This window comes from Camelina sativa, chromosome 5 (genome assembly GCF_030686135.1).
Source record: "Camelina sativa cultivar CO46 ecotype springtype chromosome 5, ASM3068613v1".
NCBI lineage: Eukaryota > Viridiplantae > Streptophyta > Magnoliopsida > Brassicales > Brassicaceae > Camelina > Camelina sativa.
The window spans coordinates 3722055-3744832 of NC_141884.1; the positions used below are offsets into that span (position 1 = coordinate 3722055).

The window sequence follows — 22778 nt, forward strand, 5'->3', positions numbered from 1 at the left end:
CTGATATGTCGTTTTATCATATTTGATTTCATTTTCTTTTGAACTGAGATTGACAGTTGTGACAAGAAATAGTTAATTTGACAGACTTTTTTTGTTGTTGTAACGTCTGTAAATTTATTGATAATCATCGATCAACTACGAATGATGTGGATTTTTGTATACGATGATGATATCATGCATATAGTTTTCATCCTAAACTAAGATTTGGAGCCTATGTAACGTACTGGCACGAATTAATATGTTTTGTACTTTATACTTCACATCCATACAGCTAATTCCTACTAAATTATTGACCAAAACATATAAAAGTTAGCAAAACTCTAATTCGAACTACAAAATGGAAATCAAGTTGTATACACAACTCATTTTCTAAACAAATTTGGAATGATGAAAATATAACCGTTCGAGTCAACTACTTCGACCCCATCTTCTTTATGCACACACTTGGACAATACATATATTGATGTTGATTATAAAAAAAATTTAAAAGAAAGTTTGGTACGTTGCAACTATCCATTTAATTTAATCAACATAAAGGTTCCTTTTTTCCTATCATAAAAACCAATTATTTAAAGTCTCTTTTTCTAAACCTACCAAGTTAGAGATCCCATGGATAAGAAATGTAGGAGAATGATAATCATAGAATCAATACAATACATGCATGTTCTATAAATCCAATTCTTTTTTTATCAATAATTGTACTACTTTCAATCCAAAAAAATAAAAATAATTCTACAATATTTGGTATCTAGCATTTTGTCTCTGTTTACCAACCATAATCGGAATACATATGTAAATCATGCATCCCAAACAAAAAAAAATAACGTAGTAAATAATTTGGTCAATAAATCAACATTTTATTATTCTCAAATACTTTTTATATGTATAATTTGATTTACATATGTAAATGAAAATGTAAATTGAAGGCTTATCTTTATAAACGGCTATCAAAATTGGTGGCTATTAAACTAGGGTCGACCTATATAATAATAGTATTAAACAAGATTTATTCTCATATAAACAAGAGAAAGGACATCATGAATCATGATGATCATCCCCCACAAAGAGAAACCCATAATTAATTTTTATATATTACATGAAAGAGATGTGTAATGTAAGATTAATGAGATAGATAAACATGGAAAAATATAAATATTCTTTGCTTAATCTTATAAAAAAAGTGGGGACTAAAACGAAGTAGTCGTTAAAGAATCATAATTACATCCAACAAACACAAATTAACTTAAATAAAAGAGTAGGGACCTCCGACGGCGCGTGGGGTTTAAGAGCGCGTCTTCACTTTCCAGCGAACAAGAAGAGGCGGACCAGACTGTGTCGAGTTATATATAAAACGTTTCTTTTATATTTTTTTCTTTTCCTTTCTACTCTCTTTAACGATGATGATGGCGTGGAAGAAAGAAAGAGAAAAAAGAGAAGAGAGAAGAAGAGAAATGATGATCAGTCAAGCGAGCTGTTTTTGGGAAGAGAGACTAAAGACTAATAATAAAGGTGTGTCTTCCACTCTCTCTGCTCTCTCTTTACTTCTCTGCATCGTATCTTTGAGCGTTTCTTCTCTATCTTCACAAGACTTTAAAGACTCTTCTCTGTTTCTTGTTTTCTTCTTCCTCTTTCTCTCTGTTTCTGGGGTTTTCTTATTATGTAAGAAGAAGTTTTCTTTTCTTTTCTTCTTATATATAACAATGTTGCAATCGATTCTTGTTTTGCATTTTGCATGAATTAGGTATCATCATTCTTGCATCTGTAAATCTCATCCATTCAGGTTTCTTGCAATATCTTGTATAATACGTTGTTACCAATGAAGTAAAATTAATCTGATACTATTAACTTATCATTTAGTTTTAGATGAGTGCAAGTTCCATTTAGCATTTGCTGGATTATACAGTAATTTCTTGATTATACATTTCTTTTAATTATAAGAGATAAAAAAAGACAAAACAGCAATAGATGCAGTCAGTCACGAGAATGCTTGGTTTTTGTGAGAGTTGATGATTATAAGAAGACATGTAAGTTTAATTGTTCTTTGTTCTTTTTGTAAGCAGACAAGATCGTGACAATGACTAAAACAGTATGTCCAAAAAAGACAGAAGAGAAGAAAGTTGTGTGTGAAGAAGAAGCATTGGTTGAACAAATTTCAGCAGATGTGAGCTTTGCTTTTAATCATTTTCCATCGTACAAGTTAGGACCTGATGATCAGATTGTTGATGAACCCGAGGATGATTCAAAAGGTCTGTCTGTGAAAGATGTCGTCGATAAGGAGATCGGTGATTTGTCAGATCAGCACATGCAGCTTTCTGTTCGTGACCTCGCTTGCAAATTCGACAAGAATTTAGCTGCAGCTTCTAAATTAGTTGACGAGGTTCCACTCCGTGTGTCTGTGTTTTAGATGAATGGTCTCAGATAAACAAATTTCCAAATTAACATTGTCTGCTTCTTTGGTGGAAATGTTTAGGCAAAGTTAAATGAGGTGACTTCTTTGGAAGGACATGTTATGCTAAAGAAACTTAGGGATGCTTTAGAAACCGTGAGAGGTCGAATGGATGGGCGTAACAGGGAAGAAGTGGAAAAAGCTATCTCCATGGTTAGGCTTTTGTTACCTCCTTATATAGTTCTGTTTGCACTGTCTTGCTACCATATCCACTTGTTTGGCGACTTGAATCATCTGTGAAGGGTGTAAAATAAATTTTGCAGTTTTTGTATCTTGTAGGTTGAGGCTCTAGCCGTTAAGTTAACTCAGAATGAAGGTGAACTAATTCAAGATAAGTTTGAAGTGAAGAAACTGGCAAGCTTCCTCAAGAAGGTCTGTTTCCACATCTAATTTTTGCTTGACATTTGTGGACTCAGTTCTCTTCTAGCTTGGTTACTTCTTTTAATAGTCAAACTAAGGCTGTTTCATTGTGTTCACAGGCTTCAGAAGATGCAAAGAAGTTAGTAAACCAAGAAAAGTCATTTGCTTGTGCTGAAATAGATAGTGCACGGGCTCTTGTGATGAGACTTGGAGGTACATTTGAAGAACAAGAGCTTTCTTCTAAAGCTTCTCGAGAGCAGGGACCGGTATGTATCAGTAGTAGTCCTTTTTATATGTTTTGTTCTGACATAGAAGGAGTAGGATTCTGAATCAAACTTATGTTCTGTCTCACAGAATGTGGAGAAATTGGTTGAGGAGGTTCAGGAGGCTAGACGAATCAAACGGATGCATAAACCAACCAAGGTACAACTCCATTTCTCTGCTCTAAATAAATGTCTATTATAAGACTTTCAATCATTCACTAGTCATGTTTCTGACTATAGAATCCAAATGTTCAAAATTTGATGGGCTACAGTTTTAAGTTATAAACTGAATGCTTGTGTACTTTTTAGGTGATTGGTATGCAACACGAACTTTATGATTTAAAGAGTCAAATCCGAGAGAAGTCTGCATATTCTGTGAAGCTTCAAAGAGAGGTATATCTTTTGTATCTTGCTTACTTCTTGTTATTCCTTTATTACCAACAAACCGTTTCTTTTTCTCTAAAATAATAAAAATGTCATATAGATAGCAATAATAAAGAGAGCCGAGGGGTCCAAGTCTTGTCCATATGTTCTGGATGGTTCACAAAGTCTTGGCTCATGCCTAAGAATCCGTGCCTCCTCAGACATTGGTGTAGATATTTCCAAATGTTCAATTCAGTGGTACCGTGCAGCATCTGAGTCTAGTCGACGAGAAGCTATATCTGGTACTTGCCATTCTCTCTTTGCTTTTGTACATATATAGCAGAGAATATCAAAGATTCATTTACATATTTGGATAGACGTATCATGTACTATCAAGTTTGGTAGTTATGATGGTCCACTGTAGTAACTTATAACTTTTAGCTTGAGCTGTTCACATTTATTTCAATCTCAGGTGCCAACTGGTCGGTATATGCTCCAGAACCATTTGATGTCGGGCGAGTAATACAAGCAGATATTCTTTTAAACGGTCAGAAATTCACAGTTACAACCGACGGTCCAATTAATACTGGTTGGTGTTACAAGAACTACTAGTTTGCTACTATTAAAAAAATTGAAGTTTAAAATGAAGAAATGCTAATTGAATGACAATGTCTACAGCTGCTGGCTTGGAGTCACGCGTTGAATCACTCCTGCGCAAATCTAACAGTGAATTCACTGTATGATTACAATTTTCTATTTCTCCTCATGGAAGAATAGTTCTTGATCTAATATAGCTAAACAGAATGAACTTCTTTTCAGGTGGTTATATCACAGATGAATGGGCAAGATCATTCGTCAAGATCCCATGTATTTACTGTTGGAAAGGCGAGGATAAAGCTGTCCAGAGGATGGATCACAAAAGCCAGAGAAATATATTCAACATCCATGCAGGTATAATCTAGAACCTGTGATCATCGCTTTATTCACTCTCTTTTGCTCTTCCTTTGGCTTTATTGAAGTTTAAAATGGTTTGGTAAACATTTCAGCTCTGTGGAGTGAGAGGCAATGCTAATCTTCCTGCAAAGGCATTGTTCTGGCAACTAAGAAAGGGTATAACGTTCTTACTAACTTTCGAGTCAGAGCAAGAACGTAATGCAGCCATTGTTCTTGCCCGGAAATACGCAGATGATTGCAATGTGAGTACAACTTACCACTGATTCTTTCTGTCTTGTCCTGTTTTGCATTTCCTATTTAACAATACAGTTACTCCATTTTGGTGTGAGTCAACCATATTGAATCAATTTCACATCCTGCAGGTCACTCTGGTTGGACCAGATGATTGAGGTAAAATGAAAGTAACCTTTTCTTTGGCAAACATCGGCTGCTATATGTGTCTGTGTGGTTAGAAAGAAGAAACACACAGTGTTGCTGCATAGTTTTAGGCAGAAGCACACAATTTGTGTTATTGGGCATTAATCACTAGTTTGTTGAGGTGGTTGGCATTTTTTTGATTTGATTTTATTGGTTTGTTTGTTTTGATTGGTTTAGTTTTTTTTCCAATTAGTTTTTTCCTTTTTTTTTAGTTTGTGAGATTTGAGTGTTTGATTGTGTTAATCAAAAATTTGTTTTGTATGTAATAACAGAACAGTGTTTTATTCAGTAATTTACACAGTCTACTTCGTCATTCTTAATTAGTGTAATAAAATTGAAAATTCTTTTAATAAAATAAAATAAAATAAAAATGGACTTATCTCATGTATTTAATTTTGTATTATCCGACGAGTTATTAATTTGTCTTTACATGTGGATGAACAAAACCCTTGTGTTACTTGTTGATTTAGTTTCTGAACCAATAGCTCTTGCGTTTTCATATACGATAGAGAGAAGGCAAGAAGGTCGGAAAATCTAGTGTTAGGCGAACGACGAAGATGTCCGATTCCTCGAGAAGTATTGTGTAAAATTTTCTGGATTCTCTTATTCGGACGTGTCTCCTTCTGTTTTCTAGGGTTTTTTTTCTGAACCTGTGCTTCGTTTAGCTGTTATAGGGCCTAGATCTTAGCTAGAATCTGTGAATTAGTTCCTAGGTCGTGATTGTGATAATGAAAACCATCGCCAAATCTGAAACTCTGCTCTCTCCTTTTTTCTTTCTCTCTTCTGGTTTTGATTTTACTAGCTGGTTCCTTCCTCTTAAACTCTGATTCTGATTCTTTTCAGTTTTAAGTTTTTAAGTCAGTTTAAGAAAAATCATGCCTCTTTTCTTATGTGTTTGCAATTGATACAGCTCTGTAGAAAGGCTACAAGAACAAGATCGTGAAGCAATGGTATGTTACATACATATGCACTTGCGCTCTCCTCTTCTTAACCATTATTGCCATTGAAGTTATTTTCCATTCTTACATTGTCTGTTTTTTTTTTTGTCTTGCAGCTGCCAACCGCTGAGACTCTGAAGGGCGAGCTCGAGAGTCTACAGCTTTTGAACGAGTATGACTCATTAACAAACATTTTGTCCTTCCTGATCATTTTTTTTATTTTGATTGGTTCATATATTATATAACAAACATTAATTGTCCGTCCAGATCATTCATTTTGGTTCATATACCATCTTGGTTTTCTTCTCGCAGGAGATTGAATGGTGAGAGTCTCGACGGTACCCCGAGCTGTGGTCCCTTGAAAGGCAGTTGGCGCAGGGCATGTTCACCGTGGAACGCCAAGCTAATAAGGTAATTATTTCTTCTTTTTTTTTTTTAGAACATTTCCTGTGACACTTGACACCCATGCATTATGGTTGTAATGTTTTTTTTTTTGGCTATTACAGGCGGAAATGGAGTTGATAGCCAAGCAGGTAAGAGATTTAATTACATCATTAATCCTGAACTCGGTTTTGTTTTTTGCGTTTTTTTGGACTACTTCTACATTATCTTGAGTGTGTTTCATCTCCTCCTTTTCCCAAATTAAAGGAAGCAGATTCAGACTATACGGGGTTAGAATGGGGCGACGAAAAGAGATTTGAGAGTGAATTCGTTTTATTGAGAAGAAGAAAAAACTTGAGGAACCAGGCCAGAGAGCTCCGGATCAGGTAAAAACGCTTTTGCATATAGAGAGACTATTTTTGTTGGCTAATTCGTTACCGAAGATGAATCATCCAATTAATGAATCTTAGTTTCTAAATTTTTAAAGTTTTCTTGACACAGCTCTTTCTCTGGAGAAGGACAAGAGGAGCATGATCGTGAAGCACTGGTTAGTGCATACATGATCTATTTAATTCACTTCCTGTCATTTTCTTTTCTTGTTCTTGTTCTTTTACCGTGCTTTTGTTCTTGCAGCTGCAAAACATGAAGAGCGAAATCGAGAGACTCCGGCTTCTGAACGAGTAAGTAATGCATGCGACTCATTAACACTTTCCTTTTTCCCTTGCTGTCTTTTTCATTAATTTCTTTACTCATCATATATGTAATATAATATGTTTTCTTTCATCCTCCTAGGAGATTGAATGGTAAAGAGCTCGACGGTCTAAATTACTACGAATTGGAGGTACTCAGATGTGAGATTTCCATGGGTTGGGGCAATGTGATGAGAGAGAGGCTGAGGCGCAGAGAGGTAAAAGATTCTTCCACGCGTTCCAAATTGTATTAACTGCGTACACATCTTCTTCTTTTATCACATTTTTTCATGTTCACTCCACTTCAAGGAATCAATCTCTCGCGAAGAGATGCTGAAGGGAGTCTCGGGACAGACTTAGCACTGGTAATGCCACAACTTCCTCGCGACTTAGGTATTGCCCAAAAACCACTCTTACCATTTTTACCTTTCGAGAGAATCCTCTCTATCTTAGAGGTTAATCTTTTTTCTTTCTTTGTTTTTGGTTTACTTGGCAGGTTCTATATATCTAGGAGATAAACAAGTCATGGGAAGAGTCAAGTCATAAAACTTTTTATTTTCTGTTTGGGAAGAGGTCAATATATATTAAAGAGAGTCGAGTGATAAACTCTTTCTTCTGTTTGTGTCTCGCTTTTACATTTGCTATTTCTAAACATATTTATTTGATGAAAACATTAGGAAAACGTATTTTTCTTTAAAAAATTACTAATAATTAACGTAAAAACAAAAACAAGAGCATGGAGATGCGATATTCGTATTCCCATGATGCATTATATTCGTATTCGTTCGTGGGGGATTTGCTTAAATGCATTAGTGAGTAACAGACGAAATTTAGTAATGAGATGTTCCGAAACCGATTCTTGCCATAGCAATGGTTGGAACTTTGGCTTCACAGCCTTAATTTGGGCTATCTCATGTATTCAACTTTGCATAATTGCATTAATATTATCTGAGGATGCTAAATTGTCCAAATGTCAAAAGAAACTTGTATGGTTTTTGGATATAAATTAAGAATACTTTTAAGGGGATAAAGACCAACTAAATACTTTATTACCTTATACAGTAAAACCTCTATAAATTAATAATGTTGGGACCAAGACATTTTATTAATTTATAGAGATATTAATTTACTATAAAATAATAATAATTATTTTATAGTGTAAATTAATAATTATTAATTTATAGGTATATTTTTAATTTTTTAATTTTTAAAAAGTTATGAATTGAGACAATTTTTGCAAAATAAGATTAGAATTTTGGATGTTGTAAATTTTATGGTATTGGAATTGATATGTGAAATAATTAAAAAATATTATTGACAATGAATTACAAATATTATAGACAAATTAACTTATACATATGACATAAATATTCAAATTTATGAATAAGAATATCAATTCTCGTATTTTAATAGTCTATCAAACTATGAAAATATAAATGATGCATATTTAGAAATTGAAAATTTTAAAAAGTTTTAACTGTTTTATGAAATGTTATAGAATATTTTATATCATTATAGTTTGAAGATACAACATAACAATTGTTTTATATATATGAGGTTTAAGAGAAACATATTTTACTATATCAGAATATATATATATATATATATATATCATGTAAATTTACATGATTATTAATTTATGATATTATTGGGACCATATTTTACATGAGGATTTCAAAAAAATTATTATTTTATTATCTTATCGAATTTTGTTAATTTTTACACTGTCTCGACTAGAGACTAGCAAAATCTATTAATTTATAATATTTATTAATTTATAGAGTATTAATTTATAGAGGTTTTACTGTATAGAAATTTAAATTAAAGATTAAATTGCAACATAGTCCCTGTTGTTTTGTTTTTTTTTTAATTACGGATCAAACCAAAAAGATGAACATTTTCGACCTTTTTTTTGTCTCATAGTTGTCCGAACTCCGAAGTTTATGTTCCTCTCTCTTTCATACTTCAGTTCATCGTCGAAACAAGATTCAAAGTTCCAAACTTTAGCTTTTTGTCGTGAGTCCGAATCCAAAATCAAATGGGGAAAATACTGGTTGAAATCTGTTTGATATCAGCTCGAGGGCTCCGTGTTGGAATCGGAATCGGATCCTCTCTACTGAAACACCAATGGTACGCCGTCGGGTGGCTTGATCCAGAAGACAAGTACTGCACCACAATCGATGCTTCAAGATCAGACAATCCTGTTTGGAGAACAAAGTTTGCTACTTTGCTCGATGATTCCGCGGTTCAGGATTCGAAATCGGTTTTGCACGTCGAGGTTTATAGCAGAGAACCCTTGTTCTTGAGGAAGAGGCTTCATGGCTCTGCTACTGTTTCCTTGAAGGAGTTTTTGACTAAGTATAAGCAACAAGAGAGTTCTTCGAAAGCTGTAGTTGAAGAAACTGGAAGCTATCAGCTTAGGAAGCAGAACTCGAGCAAGCCTCAAGGTTTTGTTGATATTTCCATCCGTATCTCTGCAGAACAAGAGGACTTTGGGGTTTTTACTGGTAATGTTGATACTGACAATTACCTTTTAGTGGAATCAATCAATCTGCAGCAAAAAAAAAACCAACTTCGGTGCTGCTTTTGTCTCCTGTAACTCAATTCTTATAGAACCTGACACTTGGGTTGGGTTTCCGAAGATCCCAATTTCTGAGTCTTGACGTTTCAAGATGGGTTTGTCTGGGAAAGAGAAGTCATGCTTTTTCTTCTGTTCTTTCTTTTGCGCAGGGGATTTTGGAGGAGTCATGCTCTCGAACAACTCGGATTACAACACTTCAGGACAAGATTACATGGCTGGTCCATCTCAGCATCCATTTGCTTCAATGAACCAGTCAAACAATTCGAACCCATTCTCATCAGTGCCTAACCCTCCTATGAACCACACCAACCCACAAATGCAACAACCTTACTATCCTCCACCAATGCAGCACTCATCAGTGCCTAACCCTCCTATGAACCACACCAGCCCACAAATGCAACAACCTTACTATCCTCCACCAATGCAGCCACCACCACCTATGAACTCAGGGTACATGCCAACAAACATCCCGAAATCAGAGAATGTTACAAATATACCATCATCATCTGGAGGAGCACCAGGAGGAGCGGGAAGAGGATATGCAAGGCCTGGACTAGGATTTGCTGCTGGATTGGGAGCTGGTGCAGTAGTTGGAGCTGCTGCAGGTTTATATGGAGGTGAGTTTATGTCAGGATTCGACTTACCTTCAACCTTACCTCACCCAAGTGTCTCCATTTCCATCGACCCCCCATTCTGATGCAGCAATAGCTCGATTCAAAATGGCTGTATTGTAAAATTATCTAAAACACTCATTGTAGATTATTCGTATATGTTATGATGTTTCCTGGGAATTCGATGAAGCTGTTTTCTTCAATTGTTATTACTCCTTATATTGTGTTATCAGAAACTTTACATAACAGTGTTTAGAATCAAACTGTTGCGAATAAAATCTTTCTATGTACATATTCCCAATCAATATGCATGTCCTTCACTCAAAACAGCAATATGCAAGAATCAAATCTTATGCGTTCTCACCAAATCTATTTACATAGACATGGTTATGTACAGAGGCTTAGAGGAGTGATTGGAGCATGAATCTGACTTATTTTGTGCGGTTATCCGTCTTTAGAAAGTGGAAATACTCTAGCTGTCCCATCTCTCCCCCGTTCACCGGATCAAAGCTGCATCTGTAGAAACTGCGAGCACAAGAAAACACGAGTGAGAACTGAGCAGAGATCTGAGGGTGATTTTTATATATGTACAACTACTGAAATTGTTCTGTTGTAAGATTCTTGGTCGTGATAGAACAGCAAATGGGATATATCTAAGAGACATCACAATGGGCCTATTATACCTTCCATCCATCCCGATAATAGCAACCGTGTTGTGACTGCCAAATGCTGCGAAGAACTGTGTGACTTCTGATACATGGAACTGTGCATATGACCATTCCGAGCTGAAGTACTTTGGCAGAACACCTGCAAGAAGAGTCTCTACATGTTAGGTAAGAAGGAGGCAATGAATTGTAAGGTTTCACAACAGCACTCCAAACACTAGTCTTCCCAACTCTACATTAATGGGAGAGATAATAAATTGAAGACAGAATAATGTCAACAGTAACTCATAATCCGAGCAATATGCTAGTATGAAGGGAATAGATCTTTTGAACTTAGAGCTACTGCATAGTCATTGTTCCCACTCCATTAGTTTTTAGAAAACAAATAACCTTTTCTCGGCTGTGTCATGAGAAAAGAATGAAAAATGATTTGGTGTCTTCCATTGTTCCAAAAGCAACTCTAAGAAGAAGCAAGGCATCATATTTAATTCGGGAATTAAAGTTTTGCTTACCTCTCATAAACGATAATGACGAACCAGGATTGGTACCAGTGGTTGGAGAAACAAGGCCTTGCAGAGAATTAGAATAAGTTTGCTGTGTCAGGAGAGCAGCATTTTCAGTGGAATGAGAATCCTCCCCAACTACTCTAACTCTAAGAGAGAAAATGTGAACAGTCCCCTTGTCGCTTGATACTGCCAGCCACTGCACGTTTGGTGAAAGTGCAATGCTATAGATATCTGCCCTGTCCACTCCTCTTCTCACCTGTAAAGAATCAGCATTGAATTGTAGCATGCATTAGTAACGAGCATCAAAGTGGCTTCTATCAACTAATTTCATTAACATAGGAATGGGACTTCTCCACTTGAGTGAACTTATTACTAACAAAAAAAACCATAAAGCAGGTTTGTCAGTTACAACTCATTAAGTCAGAACAGATCTATTTGTTCAAAGTCTGATTTTGCTTTATTTATGTGATTGCAAAACAGATGATGTAGTGATCAATAATGAGTAAATTCATATTCACCTCTTGCAAACGAGTTCCGTCCATGGTATTGAAGATTCTAATCAGCGTGCCCTTTGTACTGGCAGTTGCGAGCAACAAACCATCCAGCGTCAAGGTCATGCACGCAATACTGGAATCATGAGCATTTATGATTTGTACCATGTTAAGCCCAAAATGTTCAACTCGAATCTCTCCTCGATGAAGACCAGGGCAAGCCAGCACAGATGTATTTGAATGATGAGAAAGGCAACATAAACCTCTTGGATTTGCTTGAGTTTCAATCTGATGAAGAAGTCTTAGGTCCATAAAATTGTAAACATATATCTTATGTTCAAGAACAACAACGATCCGATCCCTTCTTAGTTTCACCGAACGAATCTCAGACCGAAATGCAAATTCACTGATGCAGCGGCTCTGATGATCATCCCAAATCAGTACTTTGTTTGAAGGGTACTGAGAGTTAGGTCCACCACCAACAAGCGCCAATATATTGCTTCGGAAAAGCATCTCCACAATTTTAAACCCTCCATTCTTCAGCTCACGCCTGAAAGTTTCCTTGAAAGGCTCACAGTTATATATACGAAAACCATGACTCGTTCCAGCAGCAAAACAACTAGAATCCTGGTTCCAAGACACAGAAACCAACTCCGCTTCCTCGTTTTCATTAGATTCTGATTCCGGACGCACAAAAGAGCCAGAATTGCTGTTACTTCTGGATTCATGACCACCATAACCACCATCAGGTTGCAGAACCCCTTGGGGATTTGAAACAGTTGAACTCATTCTTTTTCGATCCTTTACAATACTACACCACATTCATATCAAAAATCAATAACCACGAAAAGATAAGGCAGTAACCGGACCTGAAAAGATAGTAAAATTTAAAAGTTAAAGTCATGCCAAAAACATCATAATATCGCAGTTATGCTAATAATACATAGCTCAAAACCAAAACCAGAACAAACAAATGCCTCAGTGATACTTAACGGAATCATCATATGCAACCTCACCACAATGCAAAGCAGAACTTGGACTCAGATCAATACTACTACACAGAGGCAAAAATTACAAAGTTACTTTCAGAGGTACCACATTAACTAACTGGTAAAATTCTGCAGTGTATACTAAAAGCGAATTCAAATTTCATAAATCAAAATACATAAACACTATCGCATACTAGTTAATATCCAGATCGAAAAAAATTAACACAATCATCGGGGGAATTAAAATTGTACACGAATCGTTGATTCAAAGTTAAAACATTAGCAAAGGAGAGAAACGAATCCTCTCACCAACAGGAAAGAGATCAAAGCGACGAGTAACAACAACGAGATCTACGATGAATCTCGAAAGCTTCAGTTTCAATTTCAATTGCAACGAACACGGAACACGCTCTGAGGTCTGCTGATTTTGATTTTTCCCTGAATCTACCGGTAAGTTTATCTTTCGTCGAAGTTCAATTCTCCGGTTTGTTGTTTTTATTTTCGAAATTTATTAGTCGGTTAGCAAAGATGGGCTATTTATGTCTCCAAGTGGGCCGCCAGCTATTGGTTCTCTTTTTTAGTCACCCATCCACCAAAAATCACGTGTCTACCGTTTTCTTAGAAAGAAAAAACAACTCGTGTCGTTTTTATTTGGTGGATGATGCTGTGGTGCCGTTTTTTGAAATAGTAATATGGTAAATATACCAAAAATGGAAAATTCACTTTTGGAGACAAACCAATCCATATTTGGAAAAAAAGTGATTTGGCTATGTAAATTTAGTGAGAACCCCAATAAACACTCTCTCTCACTCACTCTCTTTGTTCAATGCGCACATACATATATAAAAAAACATAAAGCCCCAGTTTCCGAGAGAGGGAGACATGGACCAATTATCACTTGATTCTGTTTTGAATTAAAGTTTCATTAGTAGTCTCATAGTAATAATATTCCACTCCATAAATTGCAAATTTCCTAATTACTAAAATAGCAAGTTGTTGACCAACCTCGACCAAAATTTTATTGTTTCGTTGTGTTTTCATGGTATAGCTTTTGTTTAATCATTTTTAAAAGTTTCATCAGTTAGAAACTTAGTCTTATAATCGCATTTTCATTGTAGCTATATAATTAAGGTCCCCCATTTTTACTCAACAACTCGTTGTCATGTTCTAGTTCACATTGTTTCTATTTAATCTCAAAGTTGCTAGCTAGAATTAGAGAGAAATAAATTCATGCACAAGATTTATTCAAACTAATAAGAGCATGAACAAATAGTATATCCGAAATTTGATTCTGGAGAGACGTAGGGATTTTTTATTGGTTGAACTCGTACATTTGGGTTGTTGTTTTGTATCACTCTATAGTTCTTTATTAGCTCCATTACCTCTTTTGTGGCCGAGTCTGAATAATGAGATTTGAGAGAGCATAAATTCTCACAGTCAGTGGCAGACCCACGTTGAGGTTGGTGGTGGCAGTTGCCCCCAGTAAGTATAGAAATACGTAAATTTTTTAAACTAAATAATGTAAGTAAAGTGGCAAAATGGTTAGAATTTACCCTAGAATTGATCATAGGTGCTATGTTCGACTCCACCTAAGAGCATTCTGCACCCATTAATATTTTTTTCTAGTTCCGCCCCTGCTCACAGTAACTTTGTCTTAAATTGCAATAGAGGTGTAAAGTTTACATTTTGATTATATTGTCACAAATATTTTGAAAACATATTCGTAGATCATTTTTATACAGGTATAGTATAATATTTGTACTTTTTGGAGTACCACTCACCAAGAATTGGGGAATATTATTACATGTACATATGAAGCATAAAAACGTGATGGGTTTTTGGGAAATGTCTAGGGAAATTGAAACCATTAATGGTTGCGACACGTAAAAAGATGAAACATTTTGTCGGTAACCACCGGCCTGACCTAAAATAATTTCTAAACCCTAGTTCATTATTATGATAATTGTTAATTATTTCATTCCTTCGAACAAATGATGTATGCCTTTTCTATTTAATATATACTAATTGTGAGTTGGATGATCACATGATGATAAATTTTCCATATATATCTACTTGCTATGTTTCCATATCTGCATTATTGCAGACAAAATACATGAACCACACAAATACACCTTTGGCTTTGATAAATTATTAAATAACGACTCGAGATCGCGCACGGGTCTATAAACTTTTATACAAATTAAATTGGTTGCAAATTTTATACTCTATTTTCGGATTAATATTTTCATATGACTCATATAGATAGTCATATACTCATATTGATTATATATATATATATATATATGATGTACGATTCGATATCCACTTCCTTTATTTCGTCTAATATCGGCAATCGGCATTAATTAACCAGTTGATTCAGTTCCATGAAACTTAATTTGGAGACGTAGGGCATCAAAAAACGCTTAAAAATTCAAGAATTCTGTAGTGACGACGCACTGTATATAATTACAAAAGTTGAAATCTAACACTTGTAAGCCAAAAAGGAATAATTAATTTCAAGATGTAAATATATCATTTTTTTTTCCTTTCAAAGGACGATGTAAAGTGGTGTGAACCATGCATGGCTCCATCTCCAAACATCGGGAATATACAAATAACAAGTACAAAATTAGTCTTACTTAATTTGCAGAATACGAATAAGGCAAGAGCGCTACGTCTATTATAATATTACTACGATTAATGAGATCATACTATATAAATAATACTATCTCTTAACCCATCTAATAATATAGAGAGGAAAAATGGATACTATAAACATGTTACTTCTTCACTGTCCAAAACTCCAAACACAACATCTAAAATTAGTATTTAACAAGGACCATCGTAATACATATCCGTCCGTAGTCATAACCGAAGATTTGATTTAGAATGATATATATATACTGATATACATCGTTCAAAGAAAACTTTACTTTTTATACATGACTATAAGCACCTTTAATGCAACCCTAGTGATAAGTGGCTAGATTCTCCAGCACATGGACACGACTCAAATCCTAAACCATATGGGTTATGTTCTTTGGATCACATATGTGGTTCAACGAGTATAGAAAACGCAAATCCAAATATCAGTTCAGTTCAGTTGAAATCATCGTGTCCATATGCAAATCGATATATGATCCAGATCTTGATAAAAAACGAAAAATTGTAGAAAAAAGAAGGAGCTCCCTTCAGTCCAAACACAGATAAAGAAGGATCAAAATATCTCCCGCATCATTCACACAGTCACTGCGGTTTAAAATCTATATTTTGTCTACCACGAGTGTTTGGATGGATGAGTCGGCAGATATTTCTACCCTCTTCTTTTTCTATCCATGACTGGACTGAAAGAATCTCCTTCTATATCTAACTATTTTGACCTCGACTCATATATATGTATTCTTTTGAAACTATGAAGGGCCACACCCACACGTATGATTGTGTTCAGTTGATTTTACAGAAGGATACTTAGGCATGGGATATAGTTTGCAAACACATTGCTTATAATGGGCCATCGACAACAAGACAAATGTGACCAAGACAACTTCCTATGTACTTATGTGAACATTTAATTTGAAATGTCATTGCATGTACTTATATATGCATCAGCACTCAGCAGTGAATTAGAATGTCTACTAATTTAGCAAGTATATATATATTTGTATATACGAACCCACTTACAAAGTTTGGCAGCCGAGTGTTATTTTTGAAACTTCACAGAAACAAGCAAGCTTTACTGTTGAAGTAAGACCAGTGATGGGTCTTGTCAAGAAGAGGCTGCCAAGAGAGAGACAAAGGACGAACTGTTCATCAAACATTGAAATCATAAAAACATTTTTTTATGTTTTTTCTCTTTAAAAAAAATGAAATTGGTTTGTGAGTGATGTAAGCCCTGTGCAGATGAACAGTCCCCACAATAATAACGACATTAATAATAACTACTTGAGTAAATATATACCTAATTAAACAGACAGGTCCAAATCATGTGTGTAAAGATTCCACCATAGTCAATGCAAATCATGAGAAAATAAAATAGGAAAATATATAGAAACACTAAACAAACGTAATCTCTGGTTTTACCACACTTAAAACAATACAAGATTAAATTTGGACCAAGATATTCACTTTTTTCCCCATGAGATCTCAGATTCTAGAGGGTTTGTGCAAGAGATTGAAGCCCAAAATCAGAGAAATTGCATATTAATTACATGCCTTAGATTTAGACAAGGGGAAAAACCCTAAAAGTAAAGATATCTTATTGTGGGCAGGGAAAGAGAGATAATTAGGATCTGAATGAAGCAAGCCTTTTGGCCAAAAAAAAAAAAAATGATGAAGCAAACCATAAGTGGTAATAAAAGATCATAAGACAAGGAGAAATAAACCCTAAAAGCAGTGAACCGAGAAATCGTGGTTGAGAGAATAGATCTCAAGCAAGACACAACCCATTGTAGATGTAATAATTAGACAAGAGAAAACTCTTAGAGACTCTTACATGGTTCTTGATGTTTCACACTCAGATTTCTGAGCTGTCTGAAAGCCCTAGCTAGCTCTTCTGGTGGAATTAATCTTCTCAACCCTAAAGCGCTGAAACTATAAGTGGAGACGGTAACTTATAGAAAAATGAGAAGTAGGTGGCTGTTGCAACTAGCAACTAGCTATTAGCAAGTGGTGTGGTTCAAAGAAGGGACAACCAAAAAGAGATGAGGATTTATGATGATGAATGATGATGATGGTGGTGATGTTGAGTCATTGTCTTCATGGGTTTCAGGGAAAGCTAACTGTTTCTTCATATCTCACCATATCTTACATACATGAGAGAGAAAGAGAGACAGAGAGAGATGGTGACTTGTACAGTTTTGTGTTTGTGTTTCAGGTTTTTTCTTAGGGGGATGATTATAATTGATTTTTGATGGGAGAGAGCTATCAAGAAGTTCACCGGCCAGCTTTTTAAGGTTTCTTTTGGATCACATTTAATGAGAGGTGCAAGAGCTGAGAATTTAGATAATGTTTTATCAAATTAAGTCTTTAATTTGTTTATATATATTTATTCTATCTTTATGTTTTTAATTAAAGCTTTAGATATCGATTAACGAGTGGACGGGAGATGAGTCAGATGACATAGTAGTAGCTAGAAATCATATTATTGGACACTGAGGATGATTAGTGTATATAATATAATTGGTCCCAAAAAAAATAAGTAGTATCATTGTCTTTATGCATTCAAGAATCTCCCAAACTCGTGAACACAAAGTATCAATTATTGTGTATAATAATTCCTCCAAGTGAAACAATTATAAACATCGCAATTCGCAGATTCAATTATTGAAAAATCTCGTGAACGTATCATAAGTTTTACATCTTCAGTATGGAGGTGATCATATAGATGTATATATGTACTTCTTGCATATTTGACTTAGAATTCAAACATTTGTCTCTTCTCTTTTCTTTTTGGATATCATTATTTACATGTTGTTGCATCGCAACATGTATTTATCAATAGTTATTATTTCTTTTTACATTTAAAAGATCAGTTTAATTTACAGAATATTCATGTTGGTTTATCTGATTGATTATTACTAATAATGCCATAACAAACAAAAATAGTGTTAAATTTGGTGTATGTTATACCTTTGATAAAAAAGCATATGCATATCCATCAGATTAGCTTTTCTATAATGTCTAAATCAATTCTATAAGATACAAACAAGCTTTAGACACACACACACATATAAACCAAACACATGCATGTTGCCATGTTGGTAAATAAAGATACAAGGGTTAATTTCACATTCTTGTTCAACAAAAATATATAAGTGGGTGTGCTGTTCATATTTAGATTATCCCAATTGAGATAGAATTATTTCATAGTCCTTCGTCCACCCCCACTCTTGTCGAGTGAAAAACACCAATCATCAAAAAAAAAAAAAAAAACATTATGAAATGACAAATTCACCCTTTCCGCCAACCTGTCATCTGCGAACCGACCAGAATAGTAGTGGGCATGGAGTTTTGAACTTATACACTTTGTGGCCCCTATTGTCTCTTGTGCTTGTTCCTTGGTTCAAGAAAAAAAGACCCGATAACTAATTAAACCCCACCCGACCCGACCCGATCTGACCTGGCTCGGACCGGGTCAACCCGATCTTTCTTTCGATTCGATCACCATTGTCATTGACGTCAAGAACAGTAAAGAAAAAAAAAAAGCTTCGGCAATGGGAAGACGTTGGCTTTCTTCAAGGGATTGATTTGATCTCTTCGATCCCAATTTGTGATCTTTTACTTATGTTGTTGCATTTGATTTTGATTTGCTTGATCAGTTTTTTTTTTTTTGAGTCGAGGTGACTTTGAATCAGTTTTGATCACTCCAAGTTAGGATCTTTTTGTGTCGTGTTCGTGAGATCGATCTAAAAAGGCAATATAAGATGGTGAAAGCATCGGACTTTAAAGCAATTCAAGGGTTTATTCGATTGCATTACACACGGGTCAACCCTGTTACCATTACCCGCTCAAACCCATCGGCTTTGTCTTCTCCAGCTATTCCCTCCAATGGTGTTTCCCAGCTTCAGTCTAAGTTTAGCTTATCCTCGAAACCCACTTATACAAACGTGGGGTTATCTCAGATTCTGTCCTCTCCTCCTAAGCTCAGTCCAAAGCTGCAGGCTTTGGGTTTGCCTCGTGTGAATTTGAGTTTTGCATCGGCGTTTAGATTGGTATCCACTAAAAGCACTGGATTCCGAAAGGTTGATGGGAATTTTGCGAGGAAGGTTGTTGAGAAGCCTGTTAAAGCTGTTAGTTCTACTTTTGGTAGATACCGTAAGGCTATAGGGTTGCACATTGATGGGTTTTGGAAAAAGAATAGTCTTTTTGTGATTGGAGCTGGAGGGGTTTTTGTGTGTATTTTCCTTTGGAGGATTATGTTTGGAATTGCTAGTACATTTGTTGGCCTCTCTGAGGGCATGGCTAAGTATGGGTTTCTAGCACTCTCCTCTGCCATCGTAGCATTTTCTGTAAGTTCCGATCTTGTTGGGTTGTTCCATGTCTTAGTGCTCTTTCAGTGTTGAATTTGCAATGTTTTCCCACGTCAGTGCCATGAAGTTGTTCTGTATTGAATGAAATTTAGGAATGTCTCTGTAGGGTTATTGGTTGATACTTGATAGTGAATGGATTTGGAGCTTGCAATGATATTGGTTTGAATTTACCACGATTAGAGGATAGTTTCACGGTGTATAATGCAAAAACTGCTATATGATATGGTTTTGTTGCTGTTATATTCATCATATAGAAATCACTCCTTCACAGCTATTCTGCATATTTCTAATAATAGGGACTATACCTCCGCGCAAGGTTCACAATTAATCCCGATAAAGTTTATAGAATGACCATGAGGAAGATCAATACGGCAGCTGAAATTCTAGAAGTTATGGGTGCTCCTCTGGCAGGATCAGATTTACGAGCTTATGTGATGTCAGGTGGTGGCATAACATTTAAGAAATTCAAGCCAACAATAAGGAGCAAGCGCTGCTTTCTCCTTTTCCCCGTTCAGGGTTCTGAGAGAAAGGGTCTTGTTAGCGTTGAAGTTAAGAAGAAGAAAGGCCAGGTTTCACTTTCTCAACTTCACACTTCCTCGTTTACTCAACCTTCTTCTGTGTTTGTTTGCGTTGTAATCTTAAGGATTGTAATAACCTTTGAAGAAGTTATAGCTTCACTGTGTCTAGTTTAGGACTGAATGTAGTAGATTAGAGCTGTTATGAATTGGCTAGAGAGCAAATAGCGAAGGATCAGTTCATAAGGATCTCTTGGCTGATTGTTTTGGGTGTAGATTTTCTAAGGTTGGTTGGACATTTTGGTTGCAAGCGGAGAGTGTTTCAATGAATCTCTCTATGTAGTTTGGAAAGTGTGATGGTAGCGCAATGTGTTTCAACTAAAACTTTAGGCTTGTATATGTAACATTTGGATACTGAGATTACTTGACATTGCGTTTGTCTGTCTGGTTACTTAGGTCTTTCATTTTGTCATATCATCAGAGAATCCCTTTTACCAGTTATTCCCATATATTGTGAGTTTTGGTTAACTTTTTCATGTTCATGTGTCTGTTTCCTCAGTATGACATGAAGCTTTTGGCGGTAGATATTCCAATGGCGTCTGGTCCAGACCAACGGTTATTTCTGATTGGCGATGAAGAAGAGTACAGAATTGGTGGTGGTTTAATCTCTGTGTTAAGAGACCCTGTTGTGAAAGCCATGGCAGCAACTAAGGAGTTCGATAATCTTGATAGAATTGAGGAGGAAGAAGACGCTGAAAGAGAACTTCAAGAAGCCGAACGAAAGCACCGTGAAGAGATCGAGAAGCTCGAGAAAGAGAGCTCATAATTCATATTTTCTTCCCCAGAAAACGTTTCTTCTTCAGTGGATATAAAAACAACACCACAAACCCCAGTTTTTTTTTGTTGCTAACTTTCGAGAAATAATTTTCCGTGGCTATGTTTATCAGAGGATGCTATTATGATTACTGATTCTTCATGCGAGGATGTGTCTCTCTGTTAGAGCAGCCTGTGCTATGTAATCTTTTGGTTTACAACTTTTGGCTTCCATGTTTTTACCGGTTTAAGCTTAATAAATGCACAACAGCAGCAGCACAAAGAGATTTGTCTTTAACCAGTTCTGGTCTACAAAATTAGCCATTAATTATTGGTTAATTAAACCATTTTCCCATCGCATGTATGATGTATCCCAAAGAAATAAAAGATGTTTTGTTGGCTAAATTGAACCTTCTCTTGATCCTTCTTGTTGATGTTTCTGAATCTTTTCACAGAATTTTTTTGATCTTGAATTCTTTGATCATCTCGGCTTTATCTTTTGCCCGTTGGCTTTGAGGCTGAAACTAATTATGAGGCAAGAACACGAGCAATCTGAAGTTGGCTTGACCTAGAGGTAATCCTTTCTCGATTTGCTTCCTTTAATAATCAACCCTAAATAGCTGGTCCTTCATTTTCATCTGTAGTTTTCTCCTTTTCTGTTTAGCATTTGCTAAGAAAAGGGTTTTTGTTTGTGCTGTTGATTCAGAGAGCTAATGATCTCCCAGAATCATCGTACAAGAACTAATGGTGATAGATTTTGGTCGTGTGTAAAGAGTTAATGGGGAATCATTGTACAAGAATTCCTTGTTGTAGAAAGGTAAGACCTTACCCCCAGAAATTGACAAGTTTTAAGGAGCTCAGGTCAAAACCAATTAGTAAATTTATATGAAAAAAATGTTCATAACTCTCATGTTCTTAAACAGGTGTGGTCATGTATATGCTGTTGCAGTAGAAAGAACAAGACTCAAGCTTATAGCCAAAAAGGGTCCGGCTTTATAAAAGGGAAGGTCCATCCCGTAAGTAGAATCGAGAAGTGGGAGGAGAAGATGACAGAAGCTAAAAAGAATGGCAACATTGTAAGCTCTTCCTCTTACGATTTGCCTCTCTTTTTTTTGGTTTACAGTCTTCCTCTGCAAAATAGCTTGATATGATCTGATTCTTTGTAACATGAAACAGCTCGTAGTGAATTTTAAGGCTTCATGGTGTTTACCTTGTAAAAAGATAGCACCAATATACCATGAGCTTGCTTCCACATACACATCAATGATATTTGTCACTATAGACGTCGAAGAGCTCGCTGTAAGTAAACAAAAAACTTCTGTTCCTTCCAAAATGATTTCGTGTAAAGATGGGAGCTCGAAACTGAGGGATTTGTGGGTTAACACATATGTGTAAAACAGGAGTTTAGTAATGAATGGAACGTGGAAGCAACTCCAACAGTAGTGTTCCTTAAGGATGGGAGGCAAATGGATAAACTTGTAGGTGGTGATGCTGCAGAGCTTCAGAAGAAAACTGCAGCAGTTGCAGAGATCCTTCTCAGACAATCTTAACTGTAATCTAGTTTCCATGTCCGAATTTATACAAAGAAACGGTTTCGAGTAGTTTGATTGCAGATTATGATAGTATCACCTGAGATTTCTGTTGTTATAGTTTTAATCTCAATCTTAGACATGGCTCTAATTATTGTATGTTCATATTGCCTTAATAGACATTTTGAAGTTTCCAAAGATTGCAAAAAGAAAATAGGATGCAAGGGCATTCTCTGTGA

General features: G+C 35.7%; 6 protein-coding genes across 8 annotated transcripts; 5 read left to right on the forward strand and 1 right to left on the reverse strand.

The window, feature by feature from the left end:
* Positions 1-1116: 1116 nt before the first annotated feature.
* LOC104785313 (stomatal closure-related actin-binding protein 2-like) lies at positions 1117-5116 on the forward strand. Of its 2 annotated transcripts, none has more exons than XM_010510497.3 (13): positions 1117-1509; positions 2061-2377; positions 2471-2599; positions 2726-2818; positions 2926-3072; positions 3161-3229; positions 3379-3462; positions 3554-3734; positions 3905-4021; positions 4111-4169; positions 4252-4383; positions 4479-4628; positions 4749-5116. In XM_010510497.3, exons 1-13 carry the CDS (start codon positions 1398-1400, stop codon positions 4773-4775), a joined length of 1617 nt encoding a protein of 538 aa, XP_010508799.1. In that variant the 5' UTR covers positions 1117-1397; the 3' UTR covers positions 4776-5116. The 2 variants fall into 2 exon arrangements, with proteins under 2 accessions (XP_010508799.1, XP_010508801.2); XM_010510499.3 differs by having other exon boundaries at positions 1383-1659.
* Positions 5117-5254: 138 nt separating this feature from the next.
* LOC104785315 (uncharacterized) lies at positions 5255-7540 on the forward strand. Of its 2 annotated transcripts, none has more exons than XM_087451975.1 (11): positions 5255-5379; positions 5714-5753; positions 5858-5913; positions 6054-6152; positions 6248-6274; positions 6390-6508; positions 6624-6669; positions 6756-6802; positions 6915-7029; positions 7121-7204; positions 7308-7540. In XM_087451975.1, exons 4-10 carry the CDS (start codon positions 6123-6125, stop codon positions 7169-7171), a joined length of 435 nt encoding a protein of 144 aa, XP_087308101.1. In that variant the 5' UTR covers positions 5255-5379; positions 5714-5753; positions 5858-5913; positions 6054-6122; the 3' UTR covers positions 7172-7204; positions 7308-7540. The 2 variants fall into 2 exon arrangements, with proteins under 2 accessions (XP_087308101.1, XP_010508802.1); XM_010510500.3 differs by having other exon boundaries at positions 5278-5386.
* A 1082-nt stretch (positions 7541-8622) lies between these two features.
* On the forward strand, positions 8623-10206 carry LOC104785317 (uncharacterized). Its single transcript, XM_010510504.3, has 2 exons — positions 8623-9318; positions 9542-10206. The coding sequence occupies exons 1-2, from the start codon at positions 8850-8852 to the stop codon at positions 10087-10089; spliced, it is 1017 nt and encodes a 338-aa protein (XP_010508806.1). The 5' UTR covers positions 8623-8849; the 3' UTR covers positions 10090-10206.
* LOC104785316 (autophagy-related protein 18c) lies at positions 10197-13187 on the reverse strand. Its single transcript, XM_010510501.2, has 5 exons — positions 12964-13187; positions 11693-12534; positions 11181-11430; positions 10687-10810; positions 10197-10528 (listed from the first exon to the last, which is right to left on the reverse strand). Exons 2-5 carry the CDS (start codon positions 12485-12487, stop codon positions 10435-10437), a joined length of 1263 nt encoding a protein of 420 aa, XP_010508803.2. The 5' UTR covers positions 12488-12534; positions 12964-13187; the 3' UTR covers positions 10197-10434.
* A 5463-nt stretch (positions 13188-18650) lies between these two features.
* LOC104785318 (uncharacterized) lies at positions 18651-21293 on the forward strand. Its single transcript, XM_010510505.3, has 3 exons — positions 18651-19661; positions 19979-20251; positions 20757-21293. Exons 1-3 carry the CDS (start codon positions 19077-19079, stop codon positions 21021-21023), a joined length of 1125 nt encoding a protein of 374 aa, XP_010508807.2. The 5' UTR covers positions 18651-19076; the 3' UTR covers positions 21024-21293.
* A 121-nt stretch (positions 21294-21414) lies between these two features.
* On the forward strand, positions 21415-22737 carry LOC104785319 (thioredoxin-like protein CXXS2). The gene is made up of 5 exons (XM_010510506.3): positions 21415-21584; positions 21717-21827; positions 21934-22086; positions 22187-22309; positions 22411-22737. The coding sequence occupies exons 2-5, from the start codon at positions 21789-21791 to the stop codon at positions 22558-22560; spliced, it is 465 nt and encodes a 154-aa protein (XP_010508808.1). The 5' UTR covers positions 21415-21584; positions 21717-21788; the 3' UTR covers positions 22561-22737.
* The last annotated feature ends 41 nt before the right edge of the window (positions 22738-22778 follow it).

Excerpts from the sequence above, each read along its gene's own strand:
- LOC104785313 (XM_010510499.3), top strand. The coding sequence starts at position 1,398 with ATGATGATGGCGTGGAAGAAAGAAAGAGAAAAAAGAGAAGAGAGAAGA. Across the intron at positions 3,073-3,160 it reads CTTCTCGAGAGCAGGGACCG|AATGTGGAGAAATTGGTTGA; the intron begins GTATGTATCAGT and ends TCTGTCTCACAG. Across the intron at positions 3,735-3,904 it reads TCGACGAGAAGCTATATCTG|GTGCCAACTGGTCGGTATAT; the intron begins GTACTTGCCATT and ends TTTCAATCTCAG.
- LOC104785315 (XM_087451975.1), top strand. The coding sequence starts at position 6,123 with ATGTTCACCGTGGAACGCCAAGCTAATAAG. Across the intron at positions 6,509-6,623 it reads GCCAGAGAGCTCCGGATCAG|CTCTTTCTCTGGAGAAGGAC; the intron begins GTAAAAACGCTT and ends TTCTTGACACAG. Across the intron at positions 6,803-6,914 it reads AGACTCCGGCTTCTGAACGA|GAGATTGAATGGTAAAGAGC; the intron begins GTAAGTAATGCA and ends TCATCCTCCTAG.
- LOC104785317 (XM_010510504.3), top strand. The coding sequence starts at position 8,850 with ATGGGGAAAATACTGGTTGAAATCTGTTTGATATCAGCTCGAGGGCTC. Across the intron at positions 9,319-9,541 it reads GGACTTTGGGGTTTTTACTG|GGGATTTTGGAGGAGTCATG; the intron begins GTAATGTTGATA and ends TCTTTTGCGCAG.
- LOC104785316 (XM_010510501.2), bottom strand. The coding sequence starts at position 12,487 with ATGTGGTGTAGTATTGTAAAGGATCGAAAAAGAATGAGTTCAACTGTT. Across the intron at positions 11,431-11,692 it reads ACGGAACTCGTTTGCAAGAG|GTGAGAAGAGGAGTGGACAG; the intron begins GTGAATATGAAT and ends GATTCTTTACAG. Across the intron at positions 10,811-11,180 it reads GTCATTATCGTTTATGAGAG|GTGTTCTGCCAAAGTACTTC; the intron begins GTAAGCAAAACT and ends CTCTTCTTGCAG.
- LOC104785318 (XM_010510505.3), top strand. The coding sequence starts at position 19,077 with ATGGTGAAAGCATCGGACTTTAAAGCAATTCAAGGGTTTATTCGATTG. Across the intron at positions 19,662-19,978 it reads CTGCCATCGTAGCATTTTCT|GGACTATACCTCCGCGCAAG; the intron begins GTAAGTTCCGAT and ends TTCTAATAATAG. Across the intron at positions 20,252-20,756 it reads TTAAGAAGAAGAAAGGCCAG|TATGACATGAAGCTTTTGGC; the intron begins GTTTCACTTTCT and ends CTGTTTCCTCAG.
- LOC104785319 (XM_010510506.3), top strand. The coding sequence starts at position 21,789 with ATGGGGAATCATTGTACAAGAATTCCTTGTTGTAGAAAG. Across the intron at positions 22,087-22,186 it reads CTAAAAAGAATGGCAACATT|CTCGTAGTGAATTTTAAGGC; the intron begins GTAAGCTCTTCC and ends AACATGAAACAG. Across the intron at positions 22,310-22,410 it reads TAGACGTCGAAGAGCTCGCT|GAGTTTAGTAATGAATGGAA; the intron begins GTAAGTAAACAA and ends TGTGTAAAACAG.